General features: G+C 44.9%; 1 protein-coding gene across 2 annotated transcripts in view; it reads left to right on the forward strand.

Annotated features, from left to right (window-relative positions):
- Adcy2 (adenylate cyclase 2) overlaps nt 1-19,603 on the forward strand; it is a 368,926-nt gene extending 349,323 nt beyond the window's left edge. For both annotated transcript variants that reach the window (XM_021641274.2, XM_060380366.1), the window contains 4 exons: nt 138-245; nt 10,020-10,134; nt 14,898-15,022; nt 18,793-19,603. In XM_021641274.2, coding sequence (XP_021496949.2) covers nt 138-245; nt 10,020-10,134; nt 14,898-15,022; nt 18,793-18,945 — 501 coding nt within the window. In that variant the 3' untranslated portion in view covers nt 18,946-19,603. The remainder of the gene's footprint in view (nt 1-137; nt 246-10,019; nt 10,135-14,897; nt 15,023-18,792) is intronic.
- Nucleotides 19,604-22,057: the final 2,454 nt, after the last annotated feature.

The raw sequence follows: 22,057 nt of genomic DNA on the forward strand, positions 1-22,057 counted from the left end.
ATGTTTACTCCCAGAGAGCTCAAGGTGGAAAGGTGGCTTGCCCTTTATGGTGGCCTAGGATCCAAGAATGGCTTTGTGGCACCAAGACTTCAGTTTCACTCCCAGATGAGTAACTGAATGATTGTTTTGCCCTGCAGCTGCTTTCCAAGCCAAAGTTCAGTGGGGTTGAAAAGATCAAGACCATTGGGAGCACATACATGGCAGCCACGGGTCTGAGTGCTATTCCCAGCCAGGAGCACGCCCAGGTAAGTACACACATGTCAACTACCTAACAATGCATAGGAGTGTTCAGGAGTCATCCTTTAACCAAAGCAGCCGTGCAGCGGCCCAGAACTCTACTGTGTGCACGGCCTGAAGTTAAGTGTTCATACTCTTAGGAGAAATTTAAAAGGGGGGGGGGGGGTTCTGGAGACTTCTTAGAGTCCTCTGAACTCTGTTTCTGAAGAGATGATGAAACTATCCGAAGTCCATTGATTCCAGATAAACAGGCATAATTAAGACTGGGTGCTCCAAAATCTCTCAATCTCTGCACGTTGTCCGGTTCTGGCTCTCTTTGTTAATTCCCAAATACCGCAAAGAGAAGCTTTTCTGGTGAGGTCTGAGAAATGCTCTGCCTGCCGTTCCAGCAGTATGTCATTAGGAGTCATTTTACTGCTATGTTCCTTTAGCAGGATGATAGTGGTAGCTTTTCCCTGAGGCCCATGACCTTTGGGTGTTTTCAATCAACAAGGAACTGAGATTTTTCTCTCTCAGTGTTTTGTTTCTGAGTTAGTGTAGATATAGCTGTGTAACTTGTTGTGTTACTAGAAGAGATCAATACGTAAGACTCCTGCCCTATCAGGAGAGTAAACATCTTGATGTCACTCAGCCCAGTTTCTCTCTGCTGTGTATTTCACAGAACAGGACTCACCAAAACACAGTTTCCTGAAAGCAGATGAAATTCAGAGGTTGGAAGGGCTGAGCCCACATTCTCATCCCCACCTCCATTGGAAGAAAGGAGAGAACCCCGAAGTATCAGGGGAAGTTCTCATCCTAACACTAATGAGCAAAGAATAGGAAGAGTAATTCTGATTCAAGAGGTGTCTTATCTTTAGGGTTTCTTTTGCTGTGATGAAACACCATGACCAAAAATAACTTGGGGAGAAAATGGTTTATTTCATCTTAATTCATGTACTCCATTGTCCAGGGAAATCAGGTCAAGACCAAGGCAGGAACCCAGAGGCAGGAACCAATGCATAGGCCATGCAGTGTTCTGCTTTGTGGCTTGCTTCGCCTCCTTTGTTACACCATCCAGGACCTCCCACCCAGGGATGACACTTCCCACAGTGGTCTGGACCCTCCCACATCAATCATCAATCAAGAAAATGCTCACACATACTTGTTTACAGGCCAATCTGATGGAGGAATTTTCTAAACTGAGAGTTTCTCTTCCCAAATGAAGAATCATATTGACAAAAACTAACCACCTGTGTTAGTTACTTTTCTATGGCTGTGAAGAGACACCATGACCAAGGCAACTTATAAAAAAAGTATCTAACTAGGGGCTTGCTTACAGTTTTAGAGGGTAAGTCCATGACCAGCATGGTGGGGAACATGGCAGGAGACTGGTCACCATGGTGCTGGAGCAGGACCATGTTGAGACAGCAATCATGTGGCAGAGAGAGGCAGAGAAAGAGAGCCAACTGGAAAGGCATGATTTTGAAACCTCAAAGCCTGCCTTCAGTGACACACCTTCTCCAACGAAGTCATATGCACTCCAACAAGGCCACACTTCCTAATCCTTCTCAAAAATTTCCACCAACTGGTGACCAAGCATTTAAACATGTGACTTATGGGGGGTTATTCTCATTCAAATCACCACAGCAGCACAAGAGGAAACTCTCAAATAAGTCTGAATGGGTCATGTGTCTCCTCTTCAGTTGATCCCTTTAATTATTTTAATAGATGCACTAATTGGTCAGTGAGGAAAAGGAGGAGAAGCAGTAAAAGAAACAAGAAATTCTTACTCTTGGACTCTCCAATAGTAACCTCCCAAGCCAGCTTAGAGCCCTGAGGCAAAAGAAACAGTGTAGCCCTGATCATGGTCTTGCACATTTTTAATAGGCTGGATTTTTCCATATAACGGTAATGTGTTAAAGTAAAAAATGTTGCTTTAAAATGCAACATTGTTTAAACATAAATCTCTCGTTTATAATCAAAGCAGAAGTCATTATTAGTGTTTACTTTCTGTTTCAAAAGGAAGAAACAGACTTTGTCATTACCTTTAGTGACCTAGAAAACCTTAGCTACTAAATGTAACTTGAAATCTTGATATGTGGACAGTTACTCTTCCTTTGCCTCAGGCTCCAAAGACGGGCAGCATAGCATTGTCAGAACATATCAGTCTTAGCCCTCATGGCCTGACACAGCTGAGCTACCCAGATGGAGACCAAGAAATCCAAAGCAGAGGTTTGGGGTATCTGATAAGGGCTGTCAGCAATCCAAATATTAAGTGATAAACTCTCTGGAACATTCCATGGATAAACTGGCCAGGAGCAGCCACAGACTTTACCAAGGCTCTGAAGAGAACAAGAGACATAGAGCAGGTTACAGAACAGTGTCCAAAGGCAGCATGCATGCCTTCTTGTCTGTCTTTCTGTCTGTCTGTCCGCCTGCCTGTCTGTGTCTGTCTGGAATTCTATACAACTGTCCCTAACACTGCTTTAACCTCCACTCCTCATCTGCCCTTGCCTGATGCTCTCCACCTGCTGTGTTCCTACCTGAGCTCAAATATGGGCACCGTGAGGCATCTCTTCTAGCCTGCCAGCAACTCACTCTGCTCAGAACCCTGTCTCTCCACCCTCGTCAGCTGTATCTCTGCACATGTCCTCTTGTGCCTGATCTGGAATTCTGCCTTCTGAGCAGGCACCATATTCACCAGTGATGGTTTTCAGCATAAGCAGAAAACAGCTGGCTTACCCTATCTGTCTGCTTCTATATCAACTGGTATCCAACCCTTCTTTCATTAGGCTCTCGGGAAGATGACATTTGCTACTACTGTCCACAATATTTAACAGACTTCGTGGTCTTCATGGGTGATAAAAGAGATAATAATAGTAAAACAAACTCAATATCCCAAAATGGCATCCTTGTTTTCTCTGGTAGAACTGAGATAAGAGCTTTTAGAGGCATAAATGAAATATCATATCCATACAGGAAATTTCTACCCAATAGAAGCCATTTGTGATTACAATTTTTAATTAGAATCTTGTCAGGTCGTACAATGATGGCTTTCTGAAAAGCAAAGTTCATTGCATTTTATAAGGTAAAATGGCATTCTTGATGAATGTCAATATGACTGTTAATTATTTTTTCTTTTAAAAAAAATGAATGCCACATCTCTAAATTGTGCTTAATACTTTGCTTCTAAAGTTAGAAACAAAATATATTTATGTGACCAAATATTTAGTGTTCCTAGCCAAACATTCAATTTGCAGAATATGTAGACTTTCCCAAGAATTAATTGGATTTTCTTAAGTCCAAAAGAGGCAAAATTATCTGAATTGTGGCTATTTGGAATTTGACTTTTATTTGTAATTGCTTCAGCATTATCTATTTGCAGAAAAACATCCTTATCTACCCGCAAATTAAATACAAAGAATCCCATCAGCATTCAGCTGGCCAGGCTTTAGCACCAGCCTCTGCTCCCCTTCATTTGTGCTTTTAAAATGGAACCATGGATTCTTATTTTAAGCACTGAGACAATGTGACTAGAAGATTGCATCACCTTTAAGAACTGGTTGCTGTTTTTAAGAGAATCAGGCATTTGTCAAGAAAGAAAACACTCCTAAGAATGGTCTTTACATTCTAGACTGTTCCCATTATTCTGTGACCCATGACCTGATGACCTGAAGAAGTCTATCAGGGTGTTCAAACCAGGAAATTGCCCACCTCCGTGGTCCTTTGCTTTACCCTTGTGACCGCAGTCTCCTCTAAGTCCCATCCTCACAAGTCGTGCTGATTCCTTTTCCAGGCTTTTATAAGATCTCAACTTGCAGCAGCCATCTGATGGTTCGGGAATAATTTTCTTGGCTTGCAGAGTGTCACCTTTATAAAGACAATTTCATTGAAGAATGATCACTCCCACCCATTGTTGGTTCTGATGACAATGAACAGCAGGAGCAGAAGTAGCTGCTTCACTGGGCTTGCCCTCCTCTGTGTGACCCTCTGCTGCTCTACCCAGCCTCCCTTGCTCTGCCTCTGAAGACCTGCAGAGGAAGCCCCTGCCTTAGCCCTAGTCAGTGACCTTCAGTGTTATCACTAGTGGTAATTAATTGTCTAGTTCTGATCTCTTCCCCACCAATTCAACCTGGAACCTAAAAAACAATGCACAAGAAAAAAAAAAAAAGAGTATTTAACTCCACATTGTGACCTCCTGGTGTATGGACAATGCCTCCGGCTTTGATTCATAATTGCAAATTGCTCAGCACCCCTTGCTAGCAACATTTTGAAAGGAGGTATCATCTAGGGCTGGAACAAATGGAGGGGAAAGCAGAGCAAGAAAGAAAGGGTGTGGAGTTTCACAGGGTGCACGCGCCTGTGCACCTTCTGTGTTTAATATTGCCATCCATGCTGTCTTCATGATTTCAATTCTAAGACATTCAATTTGAGGATTATTTTTCTTTAATTTCAGTTTATTTACTTTACACTCCAAGGATTCCCTCTCCCTCTTCTCCTCCCAGGCCCTCCTTCCTCTTTTTCCTCTTTCCTCCTCTTCTTTTCCCCCCAGAAAAGGAAAGACACCCTCCCTCCATATCAACCTTCCCCAGCTCATCAAGTCACATCAGGACTGAGCATATCTTCATCCCTTGAGGCCAGGCAAGGCAGCCCTGCCAGGAGGAAGTAATCCAAAAGCAGGTAATAGAGTCCATGTTAGAAACAGGACCCCACCTCCACTCACCAGGTGACCCTAAGTGAGATCATTCAGACCCAGAAAGACGCACATAGTATTTACTCACTTATAAGTGGATATTAGACCTATTGTACAGGATAACCATGCTGTAACCCACAGAGCCAAAGAAGTTAAGTAACAAAGAGAGCACAAGGGAGGGTACCCGAATGTCACTCAGAAGGGAAATAGAATAGACAGCAGAAGTGGGTGAAGAGAAGGAACTGGGCAGGAGATGGAATGGGAAAGAAAACAAGGGTAGAGATTAGATGTGGGAGAATGGGGGTGGAAGGTGAGATGGCTGGGAACAAGAAGGGAAACTGAGGGGGGACATCTCTTTGTCAAGCTGGAGGTTTGCGACAGGGTAGGCTCCTGGGAAGGTATGGGTGTAATTATAGCTAGACTCCTAACAGGAGGCGACATGAAGATTGAAATGACTACCTCCAAGCCAGGCAGGACTAGGGGAAGGAGAAGAACAACAACCCACCAACAAAACCTTTGATCCAAAAATTACCCTGCCTACAAGAAGTGCAAGGATAAAGAAGGAACAAAGATTAAGGGAATGCCCAACCAATAATTGACCCAACCTGAGGCCCACCCTATGGTCTCAATCTCAGGACCAATCTGTGACGCAGTTAATGGTGCTCTGCTCTGCTTGCAGACAGGAGCAATTTGAGTATTAATTAAAATAAAATCATTTGATTACTATATGTGAACAAAAGAGGCACCAGGGCTTAGGTTTGAGGGTTGGCTAGGACCAGTTAGCAGCCTGTAGATGGACCTCTAGCTCCAACTAGAACAAAGCACACGTTTCTCCTTATTCTATGCTCTCCATCACCAGCCTGAGTCATCCTCAGGCTCCATGTGAGCCCCTGAAAACTCTGAACTCACTCATCCCGGGCATCATTAACTGGAGCTTGCTGGCAGAGCAGTGTGACTTTCATTCAACCTCCACTACTCCCTGAAAGCCCAAGTTAGGAGCCACCGGATGTGACTGCTAGGAATCTTATGTGCCTGTTGGTTACACAACAGATGATTTCTTTTCGCACCGCGCCTATTCCAAGGGCCTTGTTTCTGACTGCTGTTGAGATTAAAGTGTAGAAATGAAGAGCTGGTGCAGCAATTTCAACGTGAGGTACCAGAATACAGGAAATGACAGGGATCCACTGGTGGAATGGAAAGGCATCCAAGAATCTGCTGAGATCTCCCACTGCCAAATTGCAGAGGCCAAACTGCCCACTGCAGTGAGTAGCCCACCTTCCTTTACTGGTAAGAGCAGAGGGAAGTTTCACTCTCTGCTTAGATGAGGTTTGAGGCCCTGTATTCTTGTACAAACACCGCAGCTTTTATGGTATGTGATAGGAAAACAGAAATTTCTTTCTGCTTCTGTGCTGTTGATGGACACCTGTAACCAGAAGGGGGAAATGAGCCATCCCTCTCAGGAGTGCACAGTGAGGCCCTCAAAGATGCTTAACATGTCAGACACCTTGGCCACTGCCAAAGTCATTCAAAAGTGTGAGACTCCCTACATAGAAAGAGGAATAGTCCGTATTAGGCCACCCTAAGGTGGTTCCCTAGCTTGGTATTGATAAGTATCCCCAAGTGTCATCTGGTAATGGCTCTGTCTCTGCCTGTTGATGCACTGAAGAATGACAATTCCTTTAAGAGACAGATCCATGGAAAACTGCCCTTAAAGGAAATATTAGGACCCAAAACCTTTCTCTCAATCTTCACTTCCAGGCACAAGGAGGTAAGCAGATCCTGTGTCATACATGCCTCTATTGGGTGATGCCTAGCAACAGGCCCAATAGAAATAGGGCCCAGTGACTGCGGATTAAACTCTACAAAACAGTGACAAAAATACCTTTTATCCCTAAGAGTTGTCTTAGTTTTCCTGTGACTGTGATAAGATACCTGGAAAAGGGGAAGCTTAAGGGAGAAAGGGTTCACTTATCTCACAGCTCCAGGTTACGGGTCATCATTGTGGGGGTAGCCGGGTGCTCACATGACATCCACCATCAACAGCAGAGAGCAATGAATTAACGCATGCATGCTAACACTCGTCCTCCTTTCCCCACTCTTACACAATCCAAAGTGCCCTTCCTAGGGATGATGCCACCCACAGCAGACAGGCTTTCTTGATAACCAAGACAGTCCCCTACAGGCCAACTTAATCTAGACAATCTCTCATCGAGACTCTCTGCCTAGATGATTTCTGATTGTGTCAAGTTGACAGTTGTAACTATCATTGTTTATTTCATGTTTTGTCACAGTGGTAGATAATACTTCTACTGCCCCTCCTTGTTGTTGTTGTCCTTGTTGTTGTCGTTGTTATTGTTGTTGTTGTTGTTGTTGTGAGGTGGTAGGCTCCTCTACACTCTTACTAAAGAAACTAGATAAGGCAGAGTGAATGGAATTTTAGGTAAGAACTGGGAAATAGTAAGAGCTGGAGAGGACAGGGTCTCCACAAGGAGAGCAACAGAACAAGAAAATTTGAACACAGGGAACTTCCCAGAGACTCATACTCCAACCAAGGACTATTCATAGAGATAACCCAGAACCCCTGCACAGATGTAGCCCAGGGCAGTTCAGAGTCCAATTGGGTTACATAGTAATGTGAAGAGGGACTGCCTCTGACATAATCTGATTGGCCTGCTCTTTGATCACCTCCCCCTGGGGGGGAGCAGCCTTACCAGGCCATAGCAGAGGACAATGCAGCCACTTTTGATGTGAACTGATAGACTGAGATCAGAAAGGAGAGGAGAACCTCCCCTATCAGTGGACTTGGGGAGTGGCATGCATGCAGAGGGAGGAGGGAGGGTGGGATCGGGAGGGGAGGAGGGAGGGGCTTATAGGGGGATGCAGAATGAATAAAGTGTAATTGATGAAAAATTAAAAAAAAGAATAAAAAAAAAGAAACAGAAAAAAAAAGAAACTAGATAAACCTTAGCTAATCTCCAGGGGTGCATGCTGAGTGTACCACCTGTACCAATGTTTTTTATCCACTCACTTCCTGTTAAAACTTATTTTAATTACAATCTGATTGCATGATTTCTCCCTTTCCAATCCCTCTCCACAGCTCCTCATGTTCCCCACCTATTCCTCAAATTCATGGCCATGTTCTTTAATTATTATTGTTATATACAACATATATGTATGCATAAATCTTTAAATACAACCTGATGAGTCTGTTCAGTGTTGCTTGCATGTATATAATTTCAGGGCTGACCACTTGGTATTAGAGAACTAGGTATGAGCCTCATCCCTGAACAGGACGAATTCTTCCTCTTTCAGTAACCGTTGGTTGCCTGTATTTTTTGTTGTTGTTGTTCAGGGATGGGGCCTTATGAGATTTCCCCATCACCATGTCTATTAGTGACATCATTATTCAGGACTTAATTGAGGTCTCAAGGGTAAAGGTTCTCTTTCATTTCACAGTGACTTTCTGGTCATATATTCCCTCCCCATCTTCTTCCGTGTTCCCTGAGCCTTGGGTCCAGGAGCTGTGTTGTAGATACACCTGCTGGACTGGATATCACAGGATCAGTTGTTTTCTGTATTTTGTTCAGCTGTGGTTTTTTGTGATGGTCTCTGTCTGCTATTTGAAGTCCCTTTGATGAGGGTTGACAGCTACACTTAGCTGCAGATGTAAGATTAACTATCTATAATGAAGTTAGGAATTATACTGGTCCCGTGAAGTTGTACAGTAAGTCCTCCAACATCCATGACTTCACTAGCCCTGCATAGTTAGCTGAGTTCCCAGTACCAGGCATGAATTCCAACCCACTGTGAGTCCAATTAGACACCTGTTCCGTCTTAACTGAAGCCCTATGAGATGCTTAGCTTTTGTCTTACTTTATAAGTGAGAAAATCAAAGCTTGGAAAATATGAGTGACTCACCCCAAATCATGTATCCAGTGACTGGAGAGCGCAGAGTTGAGTCTGCTCTTGTCTGACTAAGGCGGCATTCACAGCACCTTCTCCAGCTGAGGATAACAGCATACAGCTCTGTCTGCTCACTGGGGTGGTGGGTAGATGTCACTACAGAAAACTGGGAGCATGGTCAGAGTTCCTGAGAACACCGAGTAGAGAACAAATCTTCCTTAAATAGCTTCCTGCTTCCCTGAAAAATCAAGGAAGTTGGAATTTGAACACCTGAAGCCTCCCAGCATAGAACGAAGTCACACATCAAGTGACTGGTAGAGAGAGGAAAAGGCAGAGTCATCTTAATTTGGGACTAAATGTTATCATATGCTCATTGCCTTATCATTCTGGAGCTGGAAGTTCAAGATCATAGTCTTTCTGGGGCTGCTTTCTCCTGAGGCTTCTGTCCTGGGCTTGTAGATGGTTGCTTCATCTTGAGTCCTCACATCGATGTCCTTCTATGCACATCTGATCTCAATCTACTCTTGATTGAGTAGGTTAAGGCTCATTCTAGTAACCTCACTAAATTACCTATTTAAAGATTTATTTCCAAAGATGTGAAATCATATTCTGAGGGACTGAGGTCAGACTCAGCCCCCAGCATGCCCACCTCAAGTCCTCACTAGGCAAAAGTAAGGCATGTGTTAGCAGAGCCAGTGGGAGCTGTTGCGGGATAACAGCTGCCATGAGGGAATGGTGGGCCTACTCTAAATGATGAGAGGCCACCTCCATCATCAAAGTAGCCCCTTTCATCTTCATGGAGCTACCACTCATCAATTTCAGCTGGGCACGAGAGCAAGGCAAGAAGGAGGGTGCCCATGGCTGAGCCACACTGGATAAGGTTGGGTATATGGACAATGAAGAGCCAGCTGTCCTAAAATTTGGCTGCTACTAGTGCCTTGTGGGTAAAACAATGAAGAGCCACATCGCTGAGCCCTGGTGCTTTTTCCTGAAGGTGCCTGGGGTGTTGGGCCAATGTGTTCCAGAGGTTAACGTCACGCTTTGGCTCCAACAGTAGACTCAGATAAAATACTTCCTCAAGATGAGGAATTCTTCTTGGTGTCTAAGGAAGGTGCGAGTCCTCCCTTCAGGATGGACCCAGGCACATGACTGAATGATGACACCATTCCACGTTTCTGATCGTCTGGATGTCTTTGTTCTCTTTCAGGAACCTGAGCGTCAGTACATGCACATCGGCACCATGGTGGAGTTTGCATATGCCCTAGTGGCGAAGCTGGATGCCATCAATAAGCACTCTTTCAATGACTTCAAACTGAGAGTGGGTATGTTGTGCAAAGGAATCTGAGCGACCAGCCACAAAGGCCTGTGATGAGGACCAAAGCCTTGGGAATCAATGGTGACCCTGGCACTGGTGAAGCTGAGCACTTACAGATGCACTAGGGCAGTGGGGATGGCTGCATATGGAAGGGTGCTGGGAAGCTGTGAGGCCCAGGATCACTTTTGTGCAATTTGTAAAGAGACACTCCCTTTGGCCAAGCTCCAGGAATGGAAGCTCTATCTTAGTCCCCAGAGCCTCCATCCAGAAGCCGAGGGACCGCTAGCACAGTGCTCTTCAGTCACTGCTCCTTATTGATTGGAAGCTGACGTTGATTTGCTGTTACCAACGACCTGCCGTCCACCAGCCTTCACACCTGTGCCAGAGATAAGAGATGTCATTGAATGGTGCATCTCAGCACTGGGGGTGTGGGCAGGTCCATGTAATCCAGCACTGGGGGGGGTGGTTAGAAACAGCAGGGTCAAGACCATCCTCAGCCAAGACTCTGTCTCAAAAGCCAAGCAAAGTAATACATGTTCAAATTACTGAGATCCAGCCCTGCATTCACAGGGCCTCAGCCTTCAAGAACATAAAATGTGTGTCCCAGGTAGTTCTTCCAATTTTCGACAATCTTGGGAAAATCTTTAGTATTAAAAAAAAAAAAATCATACTTCTAATTTACCGAGGAAAAAAACTTGATTTCTGAAAAGTTTTTTTAAACAAACTTTAAGTTGCTATTTAGCATGTTTCATGATGACTTGCCTTTTCCAAAGTCTTACTTTTAAAAATCAGCTTTTGAAGCCATCAACTTAGCACACAGCTGGCCCATAATATATGCACAATGTCTGCAGGAACTCATGAATTTAAGAACCTTTTTGACAATTTTTTGTTGTTTTCTTGGCAACACATTTTGCTTCTTCTGTTAGTCCACAGACAAGCAGTTCCTGTGTCAGGTTCCATCTGTGCAGTTTATAGCTTTTCTTTGCATACAGATTTCTACTTTGGAGGTGAGGGGTATCTTTGAGTTATTTCCTTCCTTCTCCGTGAGTGTGACCTGAGTTCTGTGACCTCTCCTGATGGCAAATGAGATGCTCTTCTTTACACATAGTGTTAGCTGTCGGCATCCAAGCATGCTGTCCTCTACACTGTATCACTTCTGTACGGTGAGCCTTCAGACTCCACAAACACAGAAGTCAGGGAGGCAGGAGGACCAGGACACTGCACTGGCAGCTAACCATCCTTGTCACACATGTCTCTTGAACCTTAGAACCAGAACTTTCTTTATATAGTTTCTTGAAAGTCTGAGAAATGGTGTCCTCTTTGTTGTTATAATGGAATTCCTGGAAAGTCTCATAAATAAAAAATGGTTTGTGCAGCTCACAAGGCTGATAGTGCAAGATGAGGTGCTGCCCATGGTGAGGGCCTCACGGTTATATCACAGAATGTGGCAATGACATCATGATAGTTGTATATGTGAGAGGGTCATACGGCAAATCAAGAAGCCAGGGAGGCTGGCAGATTAAACCTGATCTTTGCAACAACCTACTCTTGTGACAGCTGAGCTAACAGTGACATAATCAATAAGTTTGTCCTCTTGAAGGCCCCATCACCTTAACAACAACACCCGAACACTGAGCTTTCTGTGTGACAGAATACCTTTTCCAAACATACTTGACAAAAATAGCCCAGCCATGTGACATGGGAGCAGGATGACTCTGTACCTCTCACAAGTGTTACATCCAGTGGAGTCTCAGATGGGGGGACAGGAAATATGGCAGATTAGAGACACCCAGAACTTTTCTGCATCTTCACAAATCTGAAGAAAAAAAAAAAAACAGTAGGTTCACATAGAAAGGCCAAGAGGGCAACAGTATCAGCAGACTGGCACAGACTTGGTGAACTCCCCAAACAATGAACTACAGAATCACGAAAGAAACAGCCAACCCCAACACAGAGCATTGAGCAAAAAGGCTAGGAAGAGAAGCTCAGAAAAATGCAGAGGAGCAAAACTGAGCTCTGCAGAAATAGCATTCCACCACAGCCCAGTCAGATGGATGGGACCTCGGTGCTTCCCAAAGAGGCCCGCTGATGTGGTGAAGTGAAGCCATCTTGGCCCATGCTTTGCAGCTGGGTATATCTGCCAGCAAAGCAGAGACCCTGCACTGTTATATCTTCCAACCACACAGGTCTTTACTCCTGAAGCTAGACATCAGGCAGCGAACCAGTGTGGACCCAGGAGATGAGTCAGGGTGTGGTTTGACGCTAGTTGCTACAGATTAGACTTGAGAAAAGTAATTGTTCGTCTAGATACAAACTTTATGAATTATCATGAGCAGTAAATGACCTCCCTCAGTGGGTATTTGCTGAGTGCCTGCTTTCTTCTGATAAGGTAGTTTATCTCTCCATTCAGCCTATACATCAGCCCTGTAATCTGTTTACCCGATGTTTTATTTGCCTTTGAGTCTCTCTTGCCCTAGCCCTCAGGCTTGCGTAAGGGGTACTCCTTGCCTGACTTCAGCACAGAACACTATCAAATGACAGTTCACAGTGGGAATGAAAAATGAAATTACCACAAAAAACAATGGTTCCGTCAAGAGCTAGATTCACACTAGAGAAATATCTTCTGCATGCCAGGCCATAAAACCAGAGCCATAAATCATGCACACTCTCCTGCCATCAAGTAGAGGTAGCCTGTTACCAGCCATAACCAGTTCAGGCCCCATCCATCCCCCAGAGCTGCTGACCAAGCAGAAATCTATAACAGCCAGAAGTAACGCAGTTGTGGGATGGATGATGGCATAGGACCTCAAGCTTGCATCCTGACCTGACTCCTAGGTGCTCTGACCCTTGTGACAGTGCTGGATGTTTACAGTAGATGTCAAGCTTTGTTGAGTACACCACAAAAGCAAAGAGGACTGTATTTCTCACCTCTTATACCTACAGGATTTTATCAGTAGTTTCTGAGCCTAGATTCCCAGTGCAAAATCTATCCCTAAAATCCATCTCTAGGCAGATATGCAGTCAGAGGCTACATCCCTCAGTTGTGATTGTGCTGCAAGGTGAGGGCCTTGGAGGTGGGAGAAAATATAAATGGATAATCAGAGAATCTCGGCAGCTGTTCCAATGGCCCTCCCCCACTCCACCCCAAAATACTTAAGGGTCTGTGTACTTGAACTGAGATCTCCTGACAAGAAGTCAACACATACTTTGAAGTGGCTGAGATGGTCCTAGGGCTCCTGTCAGAGACATTGGTCTGGTTCTTGACCCATTGGCTCCTGATAGTAGGCACCATCTTCATGCTCCACCCCTAGCCAAGACACTCTCTGACTCCAATCATGCAATAACAGGGTTTATAATTGCAGCTGATCAAAAAGGGACCTCAGCAGGATCATGGTCACCTTCATTGACAGTGGTGTCTCAGGATGCCTTGTTATCTGGGGAAGTGGCATACTTCTGGATTCCCACAAATCCTTTGTGCCTCAGCATGAACTGAGCCAGCCACATCAGAAAGAGAACACTGAATTTCTCTACAACCTCTGTGTTTGGTCTTCTTAGAGACTCAGAGGGGAGGCTTCCACCCCAGCAGGAAGACATCCCTCACTCTGAGGAACAAAGAGCTAGAGGGACTAGATTCAACAGAACCAGACCTAAGATGCTTGGAGTTCACACAGGGCAACCTCAGCCAGCTCCGCTCCCCTACAACCTCCAGGCTGGCAGGAGCCCCTCCTTACCTCTAAATGCCAGTGCCTTGTATATATTAAGTTCCAATGATTTAAAACAATCCCCATATTTGGGTTCCACTTGGCTCTCTGTATCACGCATATTAGTTGTTTTCAAGCTCTCTCTAGAAGTAGTACCAATGAAGGGAAAACACTGGGAAACAGTGGGGCAAAATAAGTCACCATGCAGAACACGTTTAGAAGCAGCAAGCTCATGTAGGTAAAAACCTCGTGTACAGGAAACTTGTGGTAGAGAGGAGACATGTCATTGCGGGCCCAGAAGCCTAGCTCGCACTCTGCCTTCGGCCTCCGTGATGGCACCTGCCTCCGCTTCCTCACCCCACATAACAGGAATTATGGTGGCCTGAGCCACTTGCAAGGGTTGTCACAACTGTTAGAGGAGTGTTTGTCTGTGGGAAGCATGAAGGGTAGTTCATGGAAGTCAGAGACGCCACACGAGTGTGGCAGTGATGGCCACTGTGCTTGTCACACTGGCAGAGGGGTGGTAAGGGGCACTGAGTCCATGCACCCAGGGTACAGAGTTAAGATGTGAGCGTTTGGAAATTCACAGTAACTCTATTAGCTAGCTCACACCTCTAATATCAGCACTCGATAGGAGGGTTTGAAATTTGAACTCAGCCTGGGCCAGATGATAAAGCCCAGTCTCCCAAAAGAAAACAGAAACAAAACTCACATTAATTGTGAACTTTGGAAGAATCCTGTGATGGACTTCTCCCCTAAGATTCTTTAGCGACCTCAAGAAAAACAGTTTGTCGTGATACTAAGTTTTCAAAGTGTGCTGGTCTTATATCAGAGGAGAGACAACAGCATTCCGGACATGGGCGGGTATCTAAAAGGAGCACTGACTGGCACAGGCACTGCAGCATCTTCAGATGATGGAGACGGAGTTGCTCTGGAGTCTCACGTCTAGTCATTCACGGATTTGGTTAGGACTTATTTAATAATGGTTGTCAAGCATGAGGTGAACGTTTTCTGGCTTAAGACATTCCTACAATTCTGATCTCGCTAACCTGGCTCTGACATGTTGCAGGTATCAACCATGGACCTGTAATAGCTGGTGTCATAGGGGCTCAGAAGCCACAATACGACATCTGGGGCAACACCGTCAACGTCGCCAGCAGGATGGACAGCACTGGGGTCCTGGACAAAATACAGGTAACCTGGTTTCTTCTCAACTGCTCTTGCTTCTGCTGGGAACCATCAATGAGAACTATCATCATCATTATCAATTAAAACAAAATTTAAATAGGTAAACTTGGAGTTTATTTAAATCCTTTTATAAGGAAAATGTTAGTTTTTGCATTAACTGTTAGGAATGACACCAACCGTATTCTAGAGGTGAGAAGGCAGTGGGCCATACGAAACAAATCCTCTGACCAGAAGTGACCTGCATGGCAGGATGGTGGCCCAGAGCCCTGCGTGCCCCGGAGGTGCCCTCTTGCACTGAGAGCCAGGGAGGTGCCCTTCTGAACTATTTCCTTTTCTGACCCCATCACACCTATGAAGACTTTGCAGGGAATGTCCACCACTCGAAGCACATGCAACCCTGAATTCCTGGGAGGGAGTCAGAAAAAAAAAAAGAAGAATGAAAACTGGGAAGTGGTAATAAGTAAAAGTAAGATTGACATGAAAGGACAGAATGAAATCAGCCTAGCATGTTTTTTCAAGAGCTCTAAATGATCCCAGATCTCTACAATCCACCCAAGGGGAAAAAAAGACAATATCTGACAAATTAAAGCAACAACTGAAAAAATAAGATCATTTCATGTTAATATTCCCACTGCTCATTAAATCAGTTTCGGCTATGGTTAAAGTAACTCTAATTAGAAAAGGACTAATCATATTCTAGAAAAAAATATATATAAACTGTTGGAAAGATAATGAGAAAAAAAACTGTTAGAGAAAATGTAATGAAATTCTTCCAGTTCTATAGTTGAGCAGTAGTCTGTGCGGGGTGGAAGGACAGCCCAGTCAAGACAGAGAGTACAAAAGATGCATGGAAGATGGCTGTGTCCCTCGAATGTTAGCTCATTTAATTCCTGGCTTCACTCTGCGCTTAGCTTCATATATGGCTGGAGCAGGAAACATGTCAGTTGCACAGTGGCCTCACATGGTGGAACAGTGTTGCATTGGCGACAGTGGTCACACAGTGGTCATCACAGCTGTGTGGTCACAAGTGTGACAGTATCACAAAAAGGACATGTTTTCTTCGGCAGAGTGCAGGGAATCATATGAAAAAAGGGGGAGTTAGTATGTCGTGTAGAGCATAGGAGCTCCACAAGAGCTAAATATATCTGGACACAGGGGTCTTTTCTGAGACTGATACTCCACCAAGGACCATGTATGGATATAACCTAGAACCTCTGCTCAGATGTAGCCCGTGGTAGCTCAGTAACCATTTGGTTTCCCATAGTAAGGGGAACAAGGACTATTTCTGACAGGAACTCAATGGCAGGCTCTTTGACATCCCCCCCCCCAAAGGAAGAGCAGTCCTGCTAGGCCACAGAGGAGGACTTTGCAGCCAGTCCTGAAGATACCTGATAAAACAGGGTCAGATGAAAGGAGAGGAGGTCACCCCCTATCAGTGGATTTGGAAAGGGGCAGGGAGGAGATGAGGGAGGGAGGTATTGGGAGGGAATGAGAGTGTGGGATACAGCTGGGATACAGAGTTAATAAAATGTAACTAATAATAAAAAAGAAAAAACAAAACAAAACAAAAAGGACATGTTTTGAACCATAAGGGAAAGTGAGCTGACAGGCCAGAGAGGAAGTTGATTCATGGTTGCTTTCAGACACTGGGGAGCTTCACCTCCACATCTCTATCTAGGCACTGGTCTAGGACTTTCTCTGCACCTTCTCTATTAGACAAATGTAACATCAGTTATGTTTTTGAGTTCTCTTAGATAGGCCCACTGGCGGGGGTACCCCAACTGCCATACCCATGATCTCACTCATCAGGAATAACAAGATCTAATCATTGCCCAGTCTCCGTGATGGCAATCAGGGTCACCTTTTCAGAGTGTCCGGTGGTAGCAGTAGATAGAAATGAGACAGGCAGTTAGGGATAAGGGATCTTAACTGTGTATTCATGTACTTGGCCATAAGCCAGAAATGTCCTTAGTCTTATCCTGGCTAGAGACCAGGAATGCTGAAGTATTTGGGCATTCTGATTCCTAGCCCGGTTCCTGAATGGTTTTAAAGTTACCTCTTCAGTGGAAGGCTGGGTGTTACAGTGTCTTTGTGCTATGGAAGCTTTGAACCTGTGCTTTCTCTTTCCCAAGCAATATTAGAAATGTAAACACCACTGAAATTACAATATACAAAGGTTACAGACTTTGCTCTAAATTCCTGGCATCCCAAGCTACCAAAAAAGGAAATGGGGGGGGGGTGTCAGTCCCTTGATGAGGTCATAGGATCTTCCTTCCCAGAAGCCTCTTTGAGCAGATGCTTGCACTCACTTGCAGAGAGCATGATGGAGCTGGCTTGCCTGCTTTACTGCATACCTTTTAGTTTTTCTTTTCTTCAATTAGCAATAACCAAGCCTCAGATAAACCTCACTGGATACTACACTGCCATTGCACAAAACTTAGGGGTTTTTTTGTTTGTTTGTTTCTTAATCCCCTTTTTGAGTAGTGGCCTTTGGTGACTGTGATAAGTACCCACAGGACAGAGACACAATGAAAAAAAGGGTGGCATGAGGTCACTGAGGGGAAAGAAGGAAACTAGGTGTGGGCATGGCTATAGAGTGACTGATAGAGAAGGAAGACAGTCCCTTGTTTTTGGAAGGAAATGAATGGCACAGGGCTGTAGAGATGGGAACATGGAAGGCTGCTGTCCATTCTAGTATTTGAAATAATAGAATTACAACAGAGGAAGACAGTCTGCCTTTCTCTCTCTCTCTCTCTCTCTCTCTCTCTCTCTCTCTCTCTCTCTCTCTGTCTCATATCTGTGTGTGTGCATATATCTATGTATGTATGTATGTACATGTATTTTCAGTTTCTGTGAAACATGTCAGTGTCTTGTGTGACTCTACAGGACTGTCATGCTAACACTCCACATGGTCCAGCATATCTCAGACAGGTGGAGCATCTGTACAGACTGACTGAGGAGGGACCTGGGCAGATATCTGTGGAAACTGAAAGCGTTTGCAGCCTGCTGCGTGTGCTGAGTCAGAAACTGATGTGAGCTCCAGGCAGGCTTGCTTCTGAGGATGCAGCTTGCTGTCACTCCAGATATGATATAGAGAAATGCAATCTTTTTATAATTAGAATTTTCATACATTATCCTCTTCCAATTTCATATTCACTTTCTTTTTTTAAACCCACAGACTCTACTGCACACTGCCAGTGTGTGCATGAGTGGAAGGCCATCTGCCTGCACACAGGTAGCCTCTCAGGGGTCACATACCTTAAGGAAACTGACTCCCCCTCCCCTAGCAGCTGTCAGTTGCCAGTAGCTCCTCAGCTAGGGATGGAAACCCCTAGTTCCCTTTTTCATTGTGAATGTTGTGTGGTTTGATGTGTATGTCTCATACATGCAGTCACAGCACTGTCACATTCATATATGAAGCTGCCCCCGTGTGTCCAGAGGACACTCTTTCACTGGAGCCAGTGTGGTCTTTCCATCCATTCATTTGTGATTGAGCTTTGGGGGAAAGAGATACAGAGATACCATATAGAGCTGAGCAATTCACAATCTCATATTCTCTGCACGTTGGCCAGTTTCCAGTCTCTGTATTAATTGTCACACGAGGACTAAATGAAACATTACTAACGTTAACATTTTCCAGCAGATTTCTTTTTCTATTAATTTCTCAGGAACAGAATGCTCGAGGCAGGCAGCAGGAGGGCTTTTTGACTCTGTCTGAAATGGGTTGCCCTGACTTGGGAAGTCATCCCTTCGTGTCTGTTTCTGTGGCCTTGTAGGTGACCGAGGAGACGAGTGTCGTCCTGCAGACGCTTGGATACACGTGCACATGCCGAGGCATCATCAACGTAAAAGGGAAGGGGGACCTGAAGACATACTTTGTGAACACGGAGATGTCAAGGTCCCTTTCTCAGAGCAACTTGGCGTCCTGAGAAGCTGTCCCTATCTGGCAAGAAGAATGCACTCGTGGGAAGGTACCACACACTTTCCGACTGCAGCCTGTGTCCCTCGTGTCGATGTCCGTGCTCTATCCCATCCTCTGGAGCCCTTGCAGACTAGTTCCTGTGACCCAGTGGCATACTGTTTGGTGTCTCCATGTGCCCAGATCGTCCTGCCACTTGCACTGTGCTTACTCCTAAGCAAAAGGAGAAGGGAGCGTGTCCTGGAAGGGGAGCATTTGAAGAAGTGATGAAGAGAGAGGTGAAGTGAACACAAATTCTTAAGGCAATAAAACTGGGGGGTGTATATTATCTTCTGGTGCATGTTCTCTGGAAAATACGGTAGCTCATAACCGCATCCCTAGTCTGATATTCAAACACACAGTATTTGTGAATAAGTTGATCCTGTCACCCAACATGGAATCTGTGCTCACCCACCCATGTGTCTCATTGCCAGTGATCGTCCCTGGGCCTCAGTTGGGACTTGTGGCTCTTGTCACCTTGCTCTGTTGTCTTCTGGCAGCGGCACATTGCCATCCATCACCAGAATTAGTCCTCACAGCCTAGGACCAGTTTTGTACCAAACTCGTCTGATGTTTTGATGCCATTTGTCTTTTGTAAGGTTAACTCATTAAAAGTTTTATGTACTTTGGTTTATAGTGCCCGCATCATTTCTTTTCCTTTTTTTTCCCTTTGGTTTGGTCCAGAATGAAAGTTTTTCATCTATCTTCTTCACAAACAGCCTAGGAGCTAGGACTGAGATATGAGATATATCCTTGGATAATGGAGACAGTGTCAAAGTTTGCGATGCAGTTAATTATGACATGGTTTTCTGAGAGAAAAGAATATGATAGTCTGGGTTTAATTTAGCTATCTTAGAACCATTTAAGCAGTAAAAAGTCAGTATGCACTTCAGAGTCCTTTCTGCTTACTGGGCACTTGTGTAAGGCCTTCCCTTGCCCGGGCTTGCAGACTCAAACAACATGAGAAGCATTTGGGACAAGCTGTATAAATCAGGTGCCACAGTAGCCTGAACTTGTGAGCTTACAAGCTGCCTGCTATGTGTGAGGAGGCTTAAGAAGTCCTGCATTGTAAATCCAACTCTAAAGTGGCTTGGTTTTGACTTCTTTTTCTAACATAAATTACGTTTTGCCAAATGATAAAAAACAAAACATTCCTGTGTTTAATAAAAAAAAGTTTACAAGAAGAAAAAAATGTGAACAACAGGCTGACTGAGCAAACTTGGTTTCCTTTTTTAGTTTAGGACAGACATCTGTAGGAGGTGGAGGACCCAGACAGGCTGGTAGGAGACCGTTCATTAATGGATGCCCAGACATGAAGCACAGGCTTCCAGTCTGACTCCTGGCTCAGATTTCTAGACTAGCTGCATGCCTTGGAACACATCTCTTAATTCCTCTTAGGAGTGTTTCCCCCCTTGCAAGCTCATGGGATCCAGTTGTGATTAAGTGACAGAGAGAGCTTGGCTCAGTGTGCCTTTACCAGTGCATTCACAGCACGCACATGGCTGCTGTGCCAGGACCTGGACTCAGAACCACCCTCTACCGCCCACCCAAGTGTGAATACAGCATGGCCTTTTCAATATTCAACCTTAATCAGGCATTTTTGGATCCTGTAATCATGATGAGGCATTAGCTTCAAATCTCTAAATGGTAATTGAAAACAGAGATTCAATGATAGGGCATTCCTCTTCCCTCTAACCAAAATCTAACTAGCCTGCTAGAGCTCAGTGGGTTCAGCCATCAGAAGTGTCCATTGTGTCTTTCCTCCTCTGCCTCTCATACTCCCAGTCGGTCCAGGCCACCATGCCCCAGTTAATAGCCACTTGAGCGATTCATCAAGTTTCCTCAAAGAGCCCCCCGTAGAGAGACTGTGGACGAAGAACCATGGAGAAAAGGGCCTGGGAGGATAGAAGCCAGAGCTAAATTACCTGTCTGAAGCATCAACAAAAATTTGGTAACAGCTAAGGTCATTGTCAGCATATGCCTTACACAGCTCTGGGCTCACACTGGCCTCTCTGGGTGGGATCTCAGCCAGCATATTCTCAACCAAAACCCAAGCCACTGGAGAAGAAATATGGCCCAGCGCACATTTACAAATTTCCAAGTGATTCGGATCACCTTCCCAATTTGAGACTCCCTCACCTGCAATTTATGAATAAGGAAACAGGTGCAGAGACACCCTGCCTGTTGCTCCTAGCCTGGTGGCTGCTCTGTGGCCAGGGCACCACTAAGGCAGGAATCAGCCATTCCTGACCTGAGCTCCTTGACCTCTGAGGAACAAAATATCCTTAGAAACATGCAAATCAGAGGAGTTGCGGGAAGTCCCTTGACAAACATCCCTCGTCCCTTTTAGCCTTAACGAGAAGCATCTCCCGAAACCAAGTCCAGTCCCCTAATTCCCGTGCTTTAATGTGACTGTCTGGAGATGGCTGAGCTGTGCTGTCTATCAGTCCTCCAGGGTTTTCTTTGCCTCTTTAATGAGCTTCTTGAAGCCAGTGGCCATCACATCTTCTCTGCCTTCTGTTGCTTTATCAACATCCATATGCGGCAACCAACAGCAAACACTGCTGGGGATTTGATAAGTGGAAACATATTCTAGTGACTATTAACACAGGATTGTACTCTCCGGGCTGGAGACAGGCTCAGCACTTGACACCACACACTGCTCCTGCAGAGGACTCAAGGTCATTTCCCAGAATCCATGCCTGCTGCTCACAGCTGCCACATTCCAGCTTCACGGGATCTGACACTCTCTTCTGTCCTCAGCAGGCACCAGCAGTAGTGCAAATAGCACACAGACATACACACACACACGTGTAAGTTTAAGTCCTTAAAAAATATTAATAAGATCCCCCATTTTAAGATGTCTCTAACTGACATTCAATAATTGGCTGTAAACATTGAGAAGCCAATAGAAATCCATTTACTTTTCCTTTACTACCTACTAAATGTGAGACCTTTTGAAACCTTGATCGATTCCATCCCTTCTTAAAAGCAAGCAGCATGCTGGGTGGGACTGTGAACACCTTCGTGCACCGAGGTGGACCAGAAGCTGGAAAGCTGAAGGCTAGCCTCAGCTACACCTT

Source organism: Meriones unguiculatus, chromosome 3 (genome assembly GCF_030254825.1).
Source record: "Meriones unguiculatus strain TT.TT164.6M chromosome 3, Bangor_MerUng_6.1, whole genome shotgun sequence".
NCBI lineage: Eukaryota > Metazoa > Chordata > Mammalia > Rodentia > Muridae > Meriones > Meriones unguiculatus.